Source organism: Bactrocera latifrons, unplaced genomic scaffold (assembly GCF_001853355.1).
Source record: "Bactrocera latifrons isolate USDA-ARS-PBARC rearing strain unplaced genomic scaffold, ASM185335v1 scaffold_90, whole genome shotgun sequence".
In the NCBI taxonomy this organism is placed as follows: Eukaryota; Metazoa; Arthropoda; class Insecta; order Diptera; family Tephritidae; genus Bactrocera; species Bactrocera latifrons.
Genome location: NW_017537601.1, coordinates 919,835 through 938,640, shown reverse-complemented (window position 1 = coordinate 938,640; position 18,806 = coordinate 919,835). Strand labels below are relative to the sequence as shown.

Here is an 18,806-nt window from a genome sequence, read left to right as displayed (position 1 = left end):
TTTGGGAAAAACATTTTTTTGTAAATTATTTTCAACTTGTAGTTATATATTAATTAATTTTAAGTTTGAAATATTAATATAATTTATTACAGAACACCTATTAACTTATTATAAACATTATTAAGAATTTTTACTTGAAAATAATCTAGTTAAAAAATGAGCAATGATAGCAAAAACTAAAAATTTTAAATTTTTTTTTATTACTGTTTTCGAAAAAATCTAAAAGTATTTTTGACTTTAAAGTATACCTTGAAACAGTTTAATTTAGCAGTTTAATGTCTCGAAAATGTTAGCATTTCTTCAATAAAACTCAAAACTTTTGAAATTATTTTAGTTACTGTATACGATTTTGAACCTAATTTTCCTTCAATTTGCTTTACAGTTTCAGTTTTTCTTAAATAGTTTTTTCTAATTTTGTTTTTAAAATGTAAAAATATGTCATCTTTATTTAAAAACTTAATTAAAGTCTTGCCTGAAACATTCCTCTTTTAAGCTTTTTTCAAATAAGTTTTAATTGCCCTAACACACACTAATTATTGCCGAAAAATAAACTTTTTTTTTAACTTTTACTTATGCCTTTTTACACATAAACTTCATTTCCAAAGCCGTTAACACTTAAAACGACATATTTTCATTTATAAATTTTTAGCGTAAGTCTCTCAATAATTTACAATTTTGATTAGTTGAACTGCTGACGCCGATATCTCTCTTTCACTGTGCTATGCAATATGATGATGTACTGTTATTTTTGAGGTATACTCGACATTAAGACACATACATATCATACATTAAAGGTTTTACATACACATACATTTAAATTTTGGAATTTTCTGGCTTAATTATATATGTCAGGCATAAACTTATACTGTTACTATGCCAAAATTGGATTTTGTTTTTGCCTTTTTCATGATATACGAACACCGAACATTTAATTTAGCATACTTTGTTTTTGTTTAGACTTTTGCTTAGCTTAAATATATATTTTCCGTAGGTACATACATAATTATATAGGTATGAATATGTACATGTATGTATGTATGTATCTATATGTATGCGCATTGGTTTGACTTATGTTTTTAATATTTTTTATATATAACACCGAAAGTTTTTTTTTTTTAATATAATTTCACCATAATCTGTTGACCATAAATTTTAAGCTTCATAATTTCATCAAAAATGTTTTTAGTGTAATTTTTAACTAAATTAAGTGTGTGTTTGGCTTTTTTCTTTACTTGGGTAGGCAAATTAAATCACTTTTCTTTACTTCGGCAAAAGGAAATGCATTTGTTTTGCTTTTTTTTCTTTGAAACATTCATTACTTCTTACTAATTATTTTTAGTGTGTAATTTAATATTTGAATATTTTTTCTAAGCAATTTTAGCATTTTAAATTTTTAATATTCCCTTTAAATTGTTTTTTGTGTTTTTTCTTTGATCTTTTTGTAAATGTGAAGGCAGCTTTGTTTATTGATTTCCGTCTTGAGGATTTCTGAAATGTTCTAATTATTTTTTTCTTGATAATTAACTTTTCTCGACAGTTTGCTACTTTTTAATATTTAAATAATCTTTAGTAAATACGGTTAGGACCTTTCGAGCATACGTTTCCTTTGTGCAACACATTTTTTTGTATTACAAATTTATGCCAGATTTTTCCAAATATCCAAAGTTTTCAGTGTGCTACAAATGAAACTATGCTCAAAAACCTTTTTTTTTATGTGTTGTTTAGGTTATTTCTATTGTTTAGTTGAATTTGCGTATGAAGTCTATTGTTATGGAGTTCTGTTGTGGGATTTGGGTATGTAACTGCGATTTTAACCTGTAATGGACTAATTTGTTTATTGCATTGTTTTAGCTGCTCAATTCGTATTTTTAATGATGTAACTATTGTAAAGAAATGTTGCTTCCAAGTCGTTTAGGTTTCGAAAATATTTAGTCTGTGTGTTTGGAATAATATTTTAAGAAGTTTTATTCGATGTAGAAACTGGGTTTCTTCGATATCTGTCAATACAACCTATTTTTCTTTGTGAAAATTTCAGAATTAGAATATTGTTGGACTGAAAGTTGTACTTTCAGACGAAGTTACTGAGTTGTAAAGTTCAAAAAAAGTTATTTTATCTTTTCAAATATGTTGGTTCTTTCTGTACACATTAAAAATGTATTAGACTTTGTTTCATATGCACGAAATTTGGACTAAATATCGTTGTGGAATAAATTTCTGTCATTCAAAACTCTTCCAAAGTATGACAAAAGGCGTTTCGCTGTTTCTTAAACTCTTTGCAGTGGAAAAAATCGTATATGATTACAATTAGAAATTTTTGGTGAGAAGAGATGTTTCACACCATTTTCTATTATTTTCGGAACAATCATGTATGAATAACTGTTATTTAACATCAAGATATTTTTGTATTATATTATAAGTTAAAGAGAACATTCACTTGTATATCGTATACGATCTAGAAGTTGTGAAATGTTTTCGAAGCGTTCAGATTTCTCCTAGCATTTCCGTTTTCTTACTTGAGAAAATACTTAGTTTTTCTAACTTCAAAATTTTTTTAAAACCGTTATTTTTTCGTTTGCGCTTCCTTCCACTTTCTTCGCCCTTACAACTTGGAATAACATTACGGTTTGTTTATTGTTTTTTTTTCGGAGTTTTTGTTGTTGTATGTTAATGTGTTTTCCTCTATTATTATTAATTGTTTATTGCTTATTGTTGTTGATGTTGCTGTTGTTGCTGCTTGCCTGTTGCTATTGCGGTTATTGCTGCGTTTGAGACTGCGTGTTGTTTGATTTTATTGCTGTTGTTCTGTTGTTGTATTGGCTGGTTGGTATTGTTGTTGTTGCTGGTTGCATCTGCGCTGTTGCATTCATTCTTATTACTGTTGCTTGGTATTATTGTTTGTTGTATTTGCTGTTGCATATGGTTTCTTGTTAGGATCAGATTGGTTTTACAAGTCAAGCTATCCTGTTATTTGTTGTATTTGCATTTTGTCTATTTGCTGGTGTGTTTGGTTATTGGAATTCTCCTATACTTCCGTAATGGAAATCAAAGTTAATTTCGAAAACTAAGAAAATTAAATGTTTTTTTTTTAGTTTGCATATTCTGCGCGAAATTTTGCTCTCTTTGCAAATGTTTTCAACAGTTTTATGGTTGTTGTAATATGCTTTGTTGTTATTTAAATACATATTAGCTTGATGTTTTTTTTTTTATTTATTTATAGTTTTCTTGGAATTTTGTCTTCAGTGTTCCCTTTTATTTTGTTTTTGTTTTTGTTTGTTCTACTTTGCTTATGGTTTTATTTGATTTTTCTTTTAGTTTATTTTTGTTTTTATTTGATTTATTTTTTCGTTTTTTTGGTTTTGCTTTGCGTGTTTTGATTTAGCTTTTGTATTATTATATTAATTCGGTTTGCTATTTTATTCCTAATTTTCTTGTTTTTGTTTATTTTGTTTGCATGTAGTTTGCATGTAGTTAGCTACATTTTGTATTGTTTGTTTGTACAAGGAGAGCCTATTTGTCGATTGTCAGAAAACGAAACAGAAAATTTTCAGTATGTTGCTGTTGTTGTTGTTTCTTTTTGTATTTGTTTTTGTTTTATCATACAAAGATCATTCACTGTTTTATATATATATATATATATTACATATTTATATATATCTATGATCTCTGCAACTGATATACTATGTTGTTTTTGTTGTTATACTATAACTATAATTTTTTGTTTTATTGTTGGATTGTATAATTATTTAATTATTTTTACTGTTACCTATTTACTTTGCCTTTGTGTTAGTTTAGTGTTGATTTTTACTATACTTTTACTTAGATATATGTATGTATATTATCGCTTGTTCACATTTTTATTTATTTACTTTGATTATTCACTGTCTCCCATTCTCTGTTAGCCATTATTTATTTGCTGTTTTTGGTTTTTTACGCCCACTCGCCCTTTACTTTACTTTACTTTGATTTTATTTCTTATTATTTATAAATACATACATGCGCTTCCAAGCTAAATGCACACACATATATATATTTATATGTATTACAGCTATTGTATGTATTAATTAAATTTTGTTTTTGTTTTTTCTTCTTTACCTTATGAACTTCCTTTGTCTGCCTGTTTGTTGTGTGGGTATAAACTGTACATTTCATTCATACACAAATGTCTGTTCTGTATGTACGCTTGTGTACATAATTTCTCCTAAATATATTAGCATATTATATACTTGTGTGTATGTACTAATTGTATGCATGGCTGCATGTGTGTGGTTGCTAGGTAATTATATACTAAGAGCTTAAATTGCCGCACTTCAATTTTGACTTCTGTTTGAACCGATTACCGTTAGCGACCATCGATCGGCAATCCCGATCTCTGAGTACATATCCCAACTAACGTTCGGCATGATGAGTGCCACAAGTTGAAGTTTCTTTCGCCCAACAGCTTTTGCTCTAGCATGCCTGCAGATCGAGGGTATGCCGCTGTGCCTCGCTGCTACTGCTATGCCCGTTCTGTTTTGGATTCTAGGTAGATTTGTACGCCTGTCGGTGCCGTTTGGCTCTGCGCCCTTTTACTGAGCCTACAATCAGCACCATTATTAATTGCCCCCCCACACCCCTTAGCGTTTTAGTACCGCTAATGTAACGACATGCCATATGGCTTCATTCATCTCTATAAGTGCTCTTCGTTCTCCTGCTCGGCCTTAATTTGCGCCAACTTTTCCTGTAGTATGGATGTGCTACCCAATGTGGGCGGTGCATGTCCAAATTCTAGCGGTGGTTCCACTTTGGGCAGCATACCGCTCATGGTCGCGCTACCGCCATTTCCATTAAGATCAGCGGTTAGTTTGTTGCCGTTGTTGTGATTCGTCATGAGCTCGCTAGGTATGCTGCTCGTATCGGTTTCGGCAGAGTCGTGGGAGGTTAAGCGGCTGCGACTGCGACTGTGTTGTTGATGGTGCAAGGGCTGATGCTGGAGGTGTAACTCATTATTGCCGATGTAACTACCTTTGCTGTTGTTATTGTTGTTGTGCTCGTAGCTACTTTCGTCGTTGCCGCTGCGTGAGGCGTCGTCGTCATCGTCGTCACCGCTACTGTGTGGCGGACTGCCACGTTCACGTTTGATTTCGGTATAAGCAAGAGGACTGGCGGCGCGTTTGGCGCGTAGACTGCTCATGGCGTGGGGTGAGCGATGATCGTTACTGTTATTGCTGGTATATGGTGGTAGTGCACTTTTCTTGACCAGCAAGTGGTCCAGTAGTGCACCGCCAGTGCTAGCACTGTTGGGCGGTCCCACATCGGTGCTTTTGCGATCGAGCGTTTTCCGTATGATGCCGTCGAGTATTGAGGAACCATTGGCGCCAGCGCTTTCATACAAATTTTCGGCCAGCTCACGCGCACTCTTCATATTGAGTGTATGACTTGTCGCAGCCGACAACGGACTGGCAATAGGACTGGGGCTGTTGGCGTTAGAAGGCGTACCAGCTGATGTGCCGCCAACGCCACGTAGCGCTTCTTCGGTGTAGCGTTGGGCCGCGCTGGCGCTTTGCGCCGCCATTGCATTGCGATTGAATTCCATATGCATTTGGCTAAAGGCTGGCGAGGGATTCCAAAATAAATGTGCTGGATATTGGATGGGATCGAAAAGCGGCATTTTTATGCCGTTCGGTGCGCTGGTTGGGAATGCGGCCGCTGCTGAGTTACTATTGCCCTTATGCGCTTCGTTGAGCTTAGAATTCACATTACTGTTGCCAGCGTTGCCCAACTTGATTTTGCTCAGATTGTTGTGATGAACAGGAATGTTAGAGTTTGATTTGCCCGTTGTCGTGCTGCTGCTACCATCCAGTCCGGGCTGTGGCTTGGGTTCACGCTTACGCGGTCGCATCAAATGTCGCTCCTTCACTTTGTACTCGAGCGTTGAATGAGGCACACCGAAATAGCTGCCCGCACGATGCACTGACATCTCGCCGCGCTGCACAGCGCGCACTGCTTCGATTAAACTATCGCGGTCATAATTGCGGTACTTACCACGTTTCGGGCGGGTACCTTTGCCGGCGGCAAGCGCTGCCGCCTCTTGGCGACTTAGATGATGTGGCAGATGATGATGCATGTGCGCCTGATGATATCCATGTGAGTTGTGCGTGCTGCTACTGCTACCAGCCACACTCGAACCGGCCAAGACATTGGGTGCAGCACCAAACCGTGTTGTATCGGTGCCACCTATATTCTTCACCACCGATATAGTAGGTTTCTTATGATCCGTACTGCTGCCGCTATTGTTGTTAGACGAGCGCTCCATTTCTAAGCACAGGCCCAGCATTGGCGCTGAAGCTGCAGCAACAGCAGCGGCGGCGACATGCGCGTCCTGATTTGCCTGCTCGTTCATAGTGCGGTGAATGCCATGTGCGATCATATCGCGAAAACTGAACGACGGTGGTGATTGGCGGTGCTGCATTAGTGGCGGCGAAATGACAGATAGATCATTATTGCCCTGACGGCCGGCAGATGCGGCGTTGCCATTATTGCTAGCGGCCGCCACAGCAGCGGCCAGCATAGAGTTGGCGATGCGTGGGGAGGGCGCGGAATGCGGACTATCGCCGTTGGGATTTGGCATGGAGTTGGCGGTGGAATTGTTGCACAGCAAGGATGGCGAGCATGAGGCACGTGCTGCAGCCGATGTGGGCGTCGGCGTGCCTGCCACTGGCTTATAGGACGGAATCTTAAGAATCGACGCAGCCAGATCATCACCAATCGGCTCATGGTGCTCCAACGAGCTCGTGGTCTCTGGTGTATCTGATTTGGGCAAGCGTTGTGCCGCATACGCTGACGTTTGTTGTTGCAGCTTCTGCGCCAACAACGGTTGATCCATTATATTGGGCTTGCCATTGCTGAAAAGACCCTCCACACTTAAATCACCCGCGGTATGTGTTTCCAACATATCCTTCAAATTGGCCACCAAATCACGCAGCGTTACCGGCTGATCGGCACGTTGCTGTAAAGCGCCGAAGCTGGTGAGCGTAAAGAGGAATGCCTGCAAAATCGCTAATGTGGGATCAAGTCCAGCTGCTGGCGGTGATTGCTGCGGCTGTGGCGTAGCGCTGCTCGACGGTGTACCGGCGTCACACTTAGCGCCATCTACGTATAATGCGTTCGACTTTGGTGATAAATTGCTGCAATTGCCGACATCATTGGCGGCATCGCGTCGCCCCGCATCACCGGTGCCATTATTCACACAATATTTACGCAGAGAATGTGTCGCGTTCAGCCGGTTGGCGAGCTCCTCGAGTGCAGTGTGTGTGGCGGTTTCTGGTTGTGGTGTTGAAGCATTACTCGAATGGCCACCAGCTATGCCTGCATGGCCATCGCCAGTACTGCATTCATCGCCGGACATATCCTTGTCCACGTCCATGCCGTGTAAGAGCGCATTGGCTAGGTGGGCATTCGCACGTTTGCCACTCACTCCGGTGCGATTGGATCTGGCGCGTCCTGGGCTCGTGCTCGAACTGCCCGCGTAATGGTCTGACGATTTGCGTGTGTTATACTTTTCGCTGAGAAATTCTTGTACGGCGCTGCTCAATGCATCATCGGTGCAGGGGCGACGTGAAGAGAGTGTGGGCGTGGCGCGCATCGTCTTAGAGCTGAAAGAGAATAGAGTAATTGCTTTAGTTTACAGAGCATTTTGCGTTTCGGAGCTGAAAGTTAAGACTTATGTGTTGTAATTATGTTTAAGTTATATAAACAGATTTTCAAAAACTAACCTAACTTTTGATAAAATGCTAAAAGACACTTTTAAAATGATATTGCAATATTCTATTATATACTTAAAGTAATTATTTTCAAATAGAACTGTTTGAGTTTGACTTTACTGCATTGGATGCAACGAACCGCTCAGTGCTAACTGTAATTCTCAACTACATCGTAAGCAAAAACAAAAATATTCATACGATTTAGCAGCTATATTACAACTGCATATGAGTTAAATATTCCGTCTTTATTGAAATTGTTGCAATTTAAATTTATTACAAATGTTTATCAATTTATGACGAATAAACTGCAACAGCAACAACAACAACGACAACGAAAAATATTATAAATAAAATTACACAAAAATTGGCACACTGAACCTTCTCATTGTCAATACACACTTATCAGGCGATGCAATAGCCAGAACGCGTAAGCGACAAAAGCAAAAGCAACGCTCAAACGGAAAGGCGAATTTCGTAAATTCATTCTGTGAGTTTGTGTGTATGTGTGTATAGCACATAACAACAATGATAACGATATTTGGAAACATATTTAGCTCAATCGCGCCTGGCGAGTCGAGAACGGAAGCAGATTTGCCAGCGCTGACGAAGTAAGTTACATAATCGATCGTCGCTTGACTCGTATGCGACATGCACACATGTAAATAACGCTAACACACGGGCCTACATATGGATGCACATCAATTTATTTCATTTTGAAATCAGATTTTTGAACCAACGCCCGTTAATCTTATCTGATGATGATATAGAATTATTTTTTCGACGAATTTCGCTGTGTTTATGCAATATCAATAACCAATGGTTGATAAAAATGCTGAGATATATAGTATATGTATATACATAGATAACTGTTTGTATGCACTTGCAAAATATGCAAGAGTAATCGTTACTCAATAGTGTTGCAAGTGGAAATGGTTTCATAACTCGGGGATTTCCTAATTAGTGACACTGTTGCTGTAATAAGTATGATGCATGTGTGCCATATTCAAACCAAATACTCATGATTAGTATATCATGTTTATACTAAGTAAATTTTTATTAATATTTTTAGTAAGTATTTCACTTAAATTTAATATGAAAGTTAGTTTCGGGCAATAATGGCAGTAAAAATAATATCCATATGCCAGTTTTATGGCAAATAAGGTAACGTTGAGAAACCATTCGTTCGTTTTTCGATCCTTTGGTTGACGTTTTCCACAAAAGCTCAATATATTAAATTTAGTCCCTTCGGTTATGTATCATATACTCTGTGGGCAAAAATTAGTAAAACTCTGTTCATTATTTTAAAATTCTCAATTTATTCTTCAAAATCTTTGTCGTCATGCCCTCAAAATAATCCCACTTAGTCCCAAAACACTTGTGCCAACGTTTTTCCAATTCCCGAAACATTTGTTAAAGTCAATTTCCGGAATAGCTTTGAATGCGAGTAGCGATTCACGTTTAATGTTTTCAATTGCCTTTAAACGGCTTTCCCCGGTCAGAATTCACACGAAACTATGAATATGTTAACGCGACGCTATTTTTCGAAAAAACTGGGTAGTTTTGGAACCAATAGTGTTGGCACTTTTCTTGGTCGCAAGGTTTCGCAAGATTCTTCAAAATGGTTTTCTTTGATTCTTTGATCATTCGCCAGTAAGATTTCTGACTGTTAATCGTTAATTCTCAAATACCAATTCCTTTATTTTATTGACATGCTGATCATCAGTTGATGTTGATGGCCGTCCTGGGCGTGGTTCATTGTCAACGTGTTCTCGTCCCTCTTTGAATAATTTGTACCAATCAAAAACACTTGCTTGCGACAAACAATTATTACCGAAGATCTTTTTGAATATTATGAACGTTTCGGGACCAGTAATTAGTATCGCAAGCAAAATTTAATGGCAGTCCTTTGTTGCAGGCGTTTGCACTCAGGATAAGATTAAGCCTTATCCAGCAGCTCAGTGGAGTTAATAACAAACCTAATACTTTTCAACCCTAACTGTCCAATCGGTCTAAAGTTTGAGTTTCGGGAACCGTGGAATATGTTACGTCTCATACGACTGAATGCTAGGAGTTCGCGTAGATAATATTCCAGCGTTTCGTTATCTTCCGCACATGCTATGCATTCCGCCGAATCCAATTTTCCTATTTTCTGAAAATGCGATCTTAAGGGTATGTACCCTCTGATGTCCTCTACAATATTATTAAGCGGCCTTTTGCCTAGAAGTCTGTTCGCCAATAACACTAACTCTAAGTAACTTTTTGGTATGCCCCGTGTATGACGTGAAAGACTGAGTTGTAGTCATTTAGTTTGAAGCTACCACCTTCTGTGTATGGATTACTACAGAAGAAACCAGATCCTGTTTCTATTTCATTCTTTTATTATAAAAATAATAGGTTAATCAGCTCAGTTGAGAAAGATGAATCTATAGTATAATGGATAAACAATATTATCGATGCTACTTCGAATCTGACTACTATTCCTAAACTGTTCTTACGACTGCCGGTACTTCGTTACTGGAACGACATTAACTTTTTTTAGTTCAGTGCTTATTAAATGACAATAAAATTATTATCAGAATATTTTTTGTCGGTATAACATTTTTTCAAATGTTAAACCTTAGGAGAATTAATAATTGCTAGTGATGGATACGGAAAACGATCGAAGGGTTAGTTAATTTTTGAGAAAATGATGATTTTTGAAAATAAAATATAAAGAAAGGGTTTTTAAACACACATTTCAGTTTCAGAAATAGAAATTGTTTTAAAAAATCTTATTCCTTCTATTTTGTATACAGGCAAAAAACTCTTGTAGAAATTTCAATCCATTATTCGGTGACATTTTCTACAGCGACACTGAAACCAGAGTATTGAGAAAAACCCGTTTAAGGTTTTGGGAGCTGATCAGACCAAGTTGAAATCTTTCTACTAACACGCTAATATTTTCGAAAATATTTGTAGGAACAAAGTTTTCGGAAAATATCTTCAAGTAATACAAACGACTGTGATTATGACAAAACTGACACCAAAGTAAATTGAATGAGAGACAACAACAATTTAATTGATTCAATTATCAAATTGTGTATATTAAAAAGAAAATTGCTTAATTGACTCTATTATGGACGTATATTCAAGAATGTTGTTTCAGACAAGAGCTCCTTAATCGACTTAATTAGCAAACTCTTTACTCATTTAAAAGAGAAATTGCTTAACTGACTAAATTATGGAGGTATTTTCAGAAAATGTAGAATGAGGTATCTCAAAAATGCTGCTGCAATCAGATATTTTCTTTTAATAGTATACCAATTTTCTTGCAACAGAATTTTTAATGAATTAATATCTTTCAAATTCTTCTTTCATTATTCAAGTGTCCCATCCAATTGAACGTAAGTTTCATTTATTCAACTTCAATATAACGCTTGTTTAATAATTTTCCCTATCAAGTCAGAATTATGCATGTAGTTGTTGTTTATCGGCGATGCGTCGCGCCAACACGATTAATTGGCAATATTTTGCAAAAATTTGCATGCAACTAAATTAATTGCGCCAATATTTGTTAAGCGAACATGAAAATAATGACAGCTGTCCCTAAGGGGTCTTCCGCCCACAGCCGGCTATTTTACAGCCGTTGCGCCCCCAGCGAACGCCTTGTCTTGACAGTGCCAACGTACTTAACTCAAGTTCAGACGAGCAAAGCAGTCGGCAGTCACCACCACCCGGCAGCAGTCAGCAGCCACCAGCTACCGTCGCTTACAACAATTTGTCTGCTTTGGTGTCCTCCACTTTGTGTCTGTGCTTTAAAGACAACGAACGCGCAGCTAAAATAATGGGCACACCTACAAACATACATACATACCCCTTTTAGACACACAACCTTATTTTCGGCGCACCACCCTCACCATCACCATCAGCACCTACATACACTGGCATCGTCTTGTCCTGTCGGGCCGCTTGCCTCAAATTAATTTTTACGAGGACACAATCAAAAAGCTCTTCACAAAAAATCTGACGTTGCAAATTTGGTTTTTCGAGCGTTTATTATCATGTATACTTTTTGTGTATGGCAGCGTGTAGCCGTGTGAGTGTGTCTGCACCGTTGCAGCGCAGTAACTGCAGTTCGGTATATTTTTTCGTAGGGAAGGTCGGAAGTCTGTTGTAATAAGAGCTCGTGAGTGGAAGGGAGGGATGAGTGGGCTTGGTTTTGGCTGAACTGACAGCGGTACATTGGTCGTGCGGCGCGTCGCGCGGGGTGTGAAACGTGCGGCGAGGTTACGCTCTTCACACTGCGCACCAGACAGAAATGAGTGCATCATATCGATCGGTTTTTTACCACTTTTTGCTTTCTATGCATTTTTACCGCAACACTTTTTTTCGCATACTGGAATGTTGATTCGTTTGCTTGTTCGTGCATTCGCTCATTCGGCGGTTCGTTTCATTTCGCTGCCAGCGTGCTACCTCGCACCAACAACACGCCTGCACTTAGTGACTACACTGTTTTACAGTTGCGACTTTTTTCGTGTGCACATTTTTTACGTAATTTTCATTTTGACTTTCGTTTACGAAAAATTGTGTAAAAACCAGGCAACATTAGCGCCCGACGCACGCGTCTGCCACCCGCTCTGCCACACAGTGCGACTTCATAACTGAAACGCATGCATTTTTATTCCGTTTTTTCCACATTTTTTGTCATTTGAATGAGGACAACTGCTGGCGCGCGGTGGGTGTTAGGTGCCGTGGGTAAGCACGGCGTATGAGTGATAAATTTTGCGCGGCAAGGAGTGTTGCGTGCTTTTTTAGCATTTGGTACATTTGTAGGTGTGCGCGCTTGTGTTTGGCTTCATGTGAATAAGGTGCAGGATTTGGCGGTAGGTAGACACGCAGACACACACAGTCATAGCTGCGTTTTTGGGCGTCGCGTGTGAGCGAATGCACATGAACAAGCGCAGTCGGGTGACGCCGCGCCACAACGCAAAGTGGCCCAAAGTGAGCGAGATGGAAAAACGTACAAAAAAGCCAAACCGCCCGCTTTTGATGCTTAAATACACGAAAAACTGCATATCTGTCCAAATTATGGCGAAATGTCATACACGCACAGCACGCACCACACACACACGCATACCCACGCGCTGCACCATGTGCGTGTAAAGCAATGTAAACACACGCATGAGAGTGTAAATGGCACAAACAAACACAGGCTCATCAGCCTTATGCGTTTTTCCATATATTTTTTTAATGAAATTGCAGTCATTGCGGCGCAGCAAAAAATCTGCAACACAAAAATGCGTCGAATTGCTACAGTTGCGGGGTGCAGCGTGGGTTGTGGTTGCAGCGCGTTTGCTGGGTTTATCGGCGAAAGGTTTGTTAACAACAGTCGTATGTAGGCAATGCATTTTATTGGTGGGAAATGAAATTCAACAATACTATGTACCATTGTACGAAGGTGTGGCACGAAGCGTTAAAGGAATGCGCGGAAATTCGAAGAAGTTTATGAAGCTAAAATTTTAGGAAAAAAGTAAAAATCAGTGAAATGAGACTAAATTAGCGCTAATGAGCTAATTAGCTTGTAGTTGATTTGGAGTTTAAAGCGCTAGAAAAGCTTTTATGAGGACCAAAAATTATGTTTGAAATGCTATACTATTTCGAGTAAAGTTAAGCAAAGAAAATTAATATCTTTGCAGTTATAAATTGGCAATAAAGAGTAGTTGGGCCAAAATTTTTTTTAATACCTTTTACATTGTGATAAAAAAGTACGTGGAAATTGTTTTAAATTCCCCGGGTAAATCATATTTCTAAAAATGTATTATACTAATTTCGACAGACCGTTGAAACATGCCTCATTTTAAATGACTTTTGATCTCATCAGCTGATGAAAATATTCAACGAATGAAGGATATGGTGCTTGAATCGTCAGGCAAGTGTAAGAGATATGGCACCAGAGTTCGCGTGAAGCTAAATTTTCTCCAAAAAGCGTACCGTAAACAGGACTCTTTGGACGTGCTTGATCGTGCGAATTCCGATCCCACATTCATAGAGAGCATTAGAAGTAAAGTACGAAGCTAAATACTTTGCTTATTTACATTTTTCGACAATTTTTTCTTTTCGTTTTCGTTACACAAATATTTATGCTAGGAAATCTATTGTGCTCGTAAACATAAGTTTACATTAACCATGAAGCGGCCTTCATTCGGCAAAACCTGATAAAATTTTAAAATTATATGGAGATTCATGCTAGGTGGAGTGAGAAAGTAGCTAGTTTCTTCGTGAGATATAATAAATGATAGGGTGGGTAGAGAGTTCAACCTGTATCATCCCCACTTTCGACTAGTGAACAGTATAATATTTAATAATGATATAAAGAAGTGAGCCAATAGTCAGAAACTTATATAATTAATTCGTGGCAATGCCATATCAGGAGCGTCTAATATTAAAAGAACCAATCAGTTTCCAAATCCAACAACTTTAATTGTAGGAAGCGCATGAACATTTTGGTTTGTCCGACTACTGCTTATAAAATGCAGATTTGATGACTATGAGGTCTCCATTTTTTTTTATCAAATTATATACACATTCCATATCGAATCGAATCGACCTTCGTCGTTAAGACTTTTCATGATGGATTTGGTTAATGGTTAATATTCAGGTACAAGTTGTATTCACAGAACGCAAGTTGAACGAGTTTTTATAAGTAAGCTATATATGTTTTTTGTTTTTGTTTTGTTTTTTGCCACACGACTCTACACAAAATTAATAAGAGAATGGATTGGTTTGGTAAGGCCTTCAAAATGCAAAGGGTAGAAGTAGATAATTTTTTTTCCAAACTTTCGCTTCCGACACAAAAAATCAGGATATGTTTTATTACGATTATCGAAAATTTTGAACTTAAGTGACTCAACTCTGTATAAAAAAAGGCATAAAAGTCACGCTTACGACACAAAAAATGCGGGGGGGGAATAATAAAACAAAAAATGCAAGAATGGGTAGGTTCAGGACTTGAAATTGAAAATTGGCGTGAGCGGGATAGGTATAGCAATACTAAAGCTCAACTCATTACATTGAAATGCCACAAAAGCATAAATGCAATTTAAGTACATGTATACATATACATATATCAGAGGAAATTAAGTTGTATCTGTAGCACATAATACCCGAAAAAAAATTATATATGTACATATGTATATACTATATATATAGCATATAAATATGTATGCAACATATGTAAACAAAACGACATGGTATGTGTGTATGCATTACAAGATATTCATTACAAATTAAAATGAATTGCAAGTGACTGCAACATCAGGTGACAATAACAATACCAAAACACCAACAACAACAACGGCAACATCAAACAACAATTCGCATCACATTAAAAATACCGGGGATGCAACCAAAAATGCAATTGCAGCAAGCGTTAAGACCAAAAACAATTGCAGCAGCAGCGAATACACGCCAACACCCATACACACGACGCCAACACACGCAAATAAAACGACAAAAATCCACCCTTGCAACGCGCGGGCATTACACCGACTACCAAAGTACAGAAAACCAAGAAAGAAAAAACAAAACGCGTACAAACAAAAACAACAATGGCGAACATGAAAACATGTAAAAATTGCAATGAGAAGTGAAATAAAACGAAAGGCAAAAAATCAAGCAGACAAAAAATGTGGAAAAAGTGGAAAAAAATGAAAAATGAAAACATGAAAAGAATACACTTTAGCCCGTGTGTTCAGGTGCATTACAGCGCAACAACAAAAGTTGCAATAAATATAGCGGCAACAAATGCAGCAAAAAACGGTGAAAATGCACTGAACAAAACTACAACAACAATAGAAAAATGCAGAAAAATATCACACGCTCCGCACCAAGCGAGACTGGAGCGCGGTGCGGCTTGGCGAGCGGTGGTCCGGAGGTCGGAGTGAGCGCAGCAGGTGTTGCGTTGGCAGTTGGGCGGTCGAGACGCGCGACGACATTGAAATTTTTATGCATTCGCATCTTTGTCGCCCTCTAATTTGTATGGGTTTCTTTTTGCACTTCTTCAATCCACTGCACTGCTGCTCTCCACCGTTTTTCGGTTTGTCTTCAACTTTTTTTATTTTTCAAATTTTTTGTTTCATTTTGTTTCATTATAATTTCGCGAGACATGCGCAAGAAAAAAAAAAAAAATAAATAAAAATAAAGCACAAAAGAAAATAAATAAAAAATAACAAAAAACATACTCGCAACCACAAAAAAACTGAAATAAATTGCGAAAAATAAAAATTAATCTGACAAAAATGTCATGGAAGCAAACAAAAAATGCACGCAACAAACAAAATTGCTTCCCGAAAAATTATTCATAATGACAGCGGCAGACAGGACCTGCTGGGCAGAGTACCATAGTCGTTGGCAGTGTTGGTGAAGTGCAACAGAGTGCAAGTAGCGGGCATGCAATCAAGGTGGAACAAGCACATAAACACACAGAATTGTAGCGGTGGCATTTTCGGTGGCGTAGATAATGACAAATACATACGTAGCTGCTGCAGTAGAATGGAAATGTAGAAAAAAAAAAATGTTGCAAGTTGTTAGCATGAGGTAATTTACTGCAGCAGTCAACTGCGTATTACTGCAACCTTTTTGTTTTTTGGAAGCTTCACCCTCTGGAGGCAAAAACTCGTCTCCAAAACGTGACATTTATGCGCTTTTGCACAGAGTTGAGTGACCTATGCTCGAGAAATTTAAAAACCGCATGAAGATAAGGTTCTCCCCCTATAAGTAGGGGGACTTCTGCATTCTGACATACTAATTATTGCTTTTCAGTATTATTATTATTATTATTTCATTTTTGTATTTTGATTGTTTTACTTTATTTTTTAAATATTCAGAGACTACATTAATTTGCCTACAAATTGAATTCTTTCAGCTTCTCACGCTTCAAATTTAATAGTCAAAAAACCCCTTTAAAATCTACCTATTCACCATTAATCTTTATTAGCCGAAAAATCTCAAAATCTCTTTAATAGGTATACTATCATGAAAAGAATTATCATCGGCATATCCTTGACAGTTTCAGAAAGTATATCGAGCAATAAACGCATACAAATGAAAGCTTAAAAAATATTTGTAGCATTACAGTGAAAATGTACGCGCTCATCTAACGATTCTTCGCAATCTGACACACAAAGCTTAACCTCTAAGTATCCAACGCCGAATTCTGTTCATTTGCTTTTTGATATAAAACAAGTAAAGATTGACATCAAATGGTGGTAGGTTAGAACGTAACTTTGAAAAATACCGACTTCCTCTCCAACCAAGTTTGTTCATTTTTTTTTTCAGTGTCTTCATATTGCGCTGCAATTTCGTTCGTTTTGGCTAAATAGAAAGTGATGTAATTCTGAGACGAATCTTCTAACTGAGAGCGCTTTGGTGACTTTTAACATTTTTTCAAAATTATCATTAGACCAAAAATAACCGAGATTCTGCTTATATGCGCGGACAGCTTTAAAAAAGAGTTATAAACTGATGGACCTTGTTGGAAGCCTTTTCACGTTAAAGAGTTTGTAGAAATTTTAGTGTATGTCTTGTCGAGACGCGATCGTTATAAGGAGAAACTTTTTTATAATTTGAGATTATGCTTACTTACTCTAGGGTTTCAGCTCATCGATGGCAAGCATTGACTGTAATTCAATGCGCGGCTTAATTTATTTGAACTTTTTCCATTATTATTGTACCACTCATACCTCCGATAAATTTCTAAAATGGCTCTTTAGCGGCTATAGTTATATTTTAGAGCAAGCTAAAGAAGTCGATCTTACTATGGGGAGTTATATCTTCTGAAAGCTTGTCTAGAGTAGAGATCTTGATATATGTATATTGCTTGTTTTCAAATAAGACCGCGCTGGTTGTTTAGTTAGGTTTTCAATACTTTCTTAGAACATCTGGTTGATTCAAAAACCCTAAGCACTTAAATCTTTCTTCGTCATTTTCAATACTCTCTTGAAATATCTAGTTGACTTAAAAATTATATGCATTTTACATTTTTATTGGTTCTTCTTCAAGATTCTTAGCTAAAGTACGATTTATTATCGATAGTTTTTAATATAATTAGAGTAAAGTGTGCTTTTAATATAACCTCAAAAACTTGTTTCCTGAATTATTGGTGTTCGAAATTAGTTTCATTGTGGTGTGAATAGAATATACCGAAATTAAAAGTTGTTTATCGTTCCCTTATCTCTATTTAATAATAAGTATATTTAATAGCATATTCATAAGTTTCCACAGAGCTTTTGCTTTTTACACTCAAAATTCCAATATTCTTATCCCATCAAGAACAAGGCGGCAAAGGACACTTTCCAAAACCTTTGTTTAATTCTGACAGTCCGTAGCCGAATAAAAGTCTGTTTTCATTAAGGTTACAAGAATCTCACTATCGTCAGAATGTTCTATAGATATATTTTAAAATGTTGATTTTTATATATCCGTTGTTCTCGTTGGTGCACCTGTTAGTTCGGTGTTTCTTCTAAATGCCATCAGAAGAAATACCGTTTTCTGTTTCTTTATTATGAATTCGTGAGACCTTTAAGCTTTTATTCAGCTGCTTTGAACTGCTTTGATGGACTTTGTTTTTTGGTTGCGCTACTAATTGTTTCTCCACCTTGCGATAAATATTTATGTATACATGATACCCAACCCGTTATGGCTAGATTCTCGTTTGGGATTATTAGAGGTTAGGTTTGGTTCAATTTTAATTTTTTTGTTTTTCGTTTTCGAATATACATACATATCTACGCATAATTATTTTGCTCAGGTGCAAGCTCTTTTTAAACCGTAAAGCGCTGTTTTAAGAGCGTCTCATTGAAGAAATAAGAAATTCGTTTGCATATGTGGCCTGGTACACATGTAGTCGCATTGTCAACAAATGGATTCTGAAAATTTTTTACACTTTCTTTTAAAGGTTTTTCGCACTTCACAAAAGCAAGAAATGAAAAAAAACAGGAAAATATAGGAAAAGGAGAAACGTCTAAATATTTTCAGCCACGATTTTGTGCTTAGCGACTTGCCGACACTGAAATTAATGCATATTTCATA

At 37.1% G+C, this 18,806-nt stretch overlaps 1 protein-coding gene across 2 annotated transcripts in view; it reads right to left on the bottom strand.

Annotated features, from left to right (window-relative positions):
* Window positions 1-18,806, bottom strand: part of LOC108977506 (homeobox protein 5) — a 174,166-nt gene that overhangs the window by 5,925 nt on the left and 149,435 nt on the right. Inside the window, exon 6 of one of the 2 annotated variants that reach the window (XR_001994041.1) lies at window positions 4,093-7,631. Coding sequence is in view for 1 of the 2 variants with exons in the window: in XM_018947214.1 (XP_018802759.1) it covers window positions 4,667-7,631 (2,965 nt within the window). In the remaining variant the exon portion in view is untranslated. Of the gene's footprint in view, window positions 1-4,021; window positions 7,632-18,806 lie in introns of those variants that run through there. The other variant, XM_018947214.1, reaches the window with a different exon arrangement.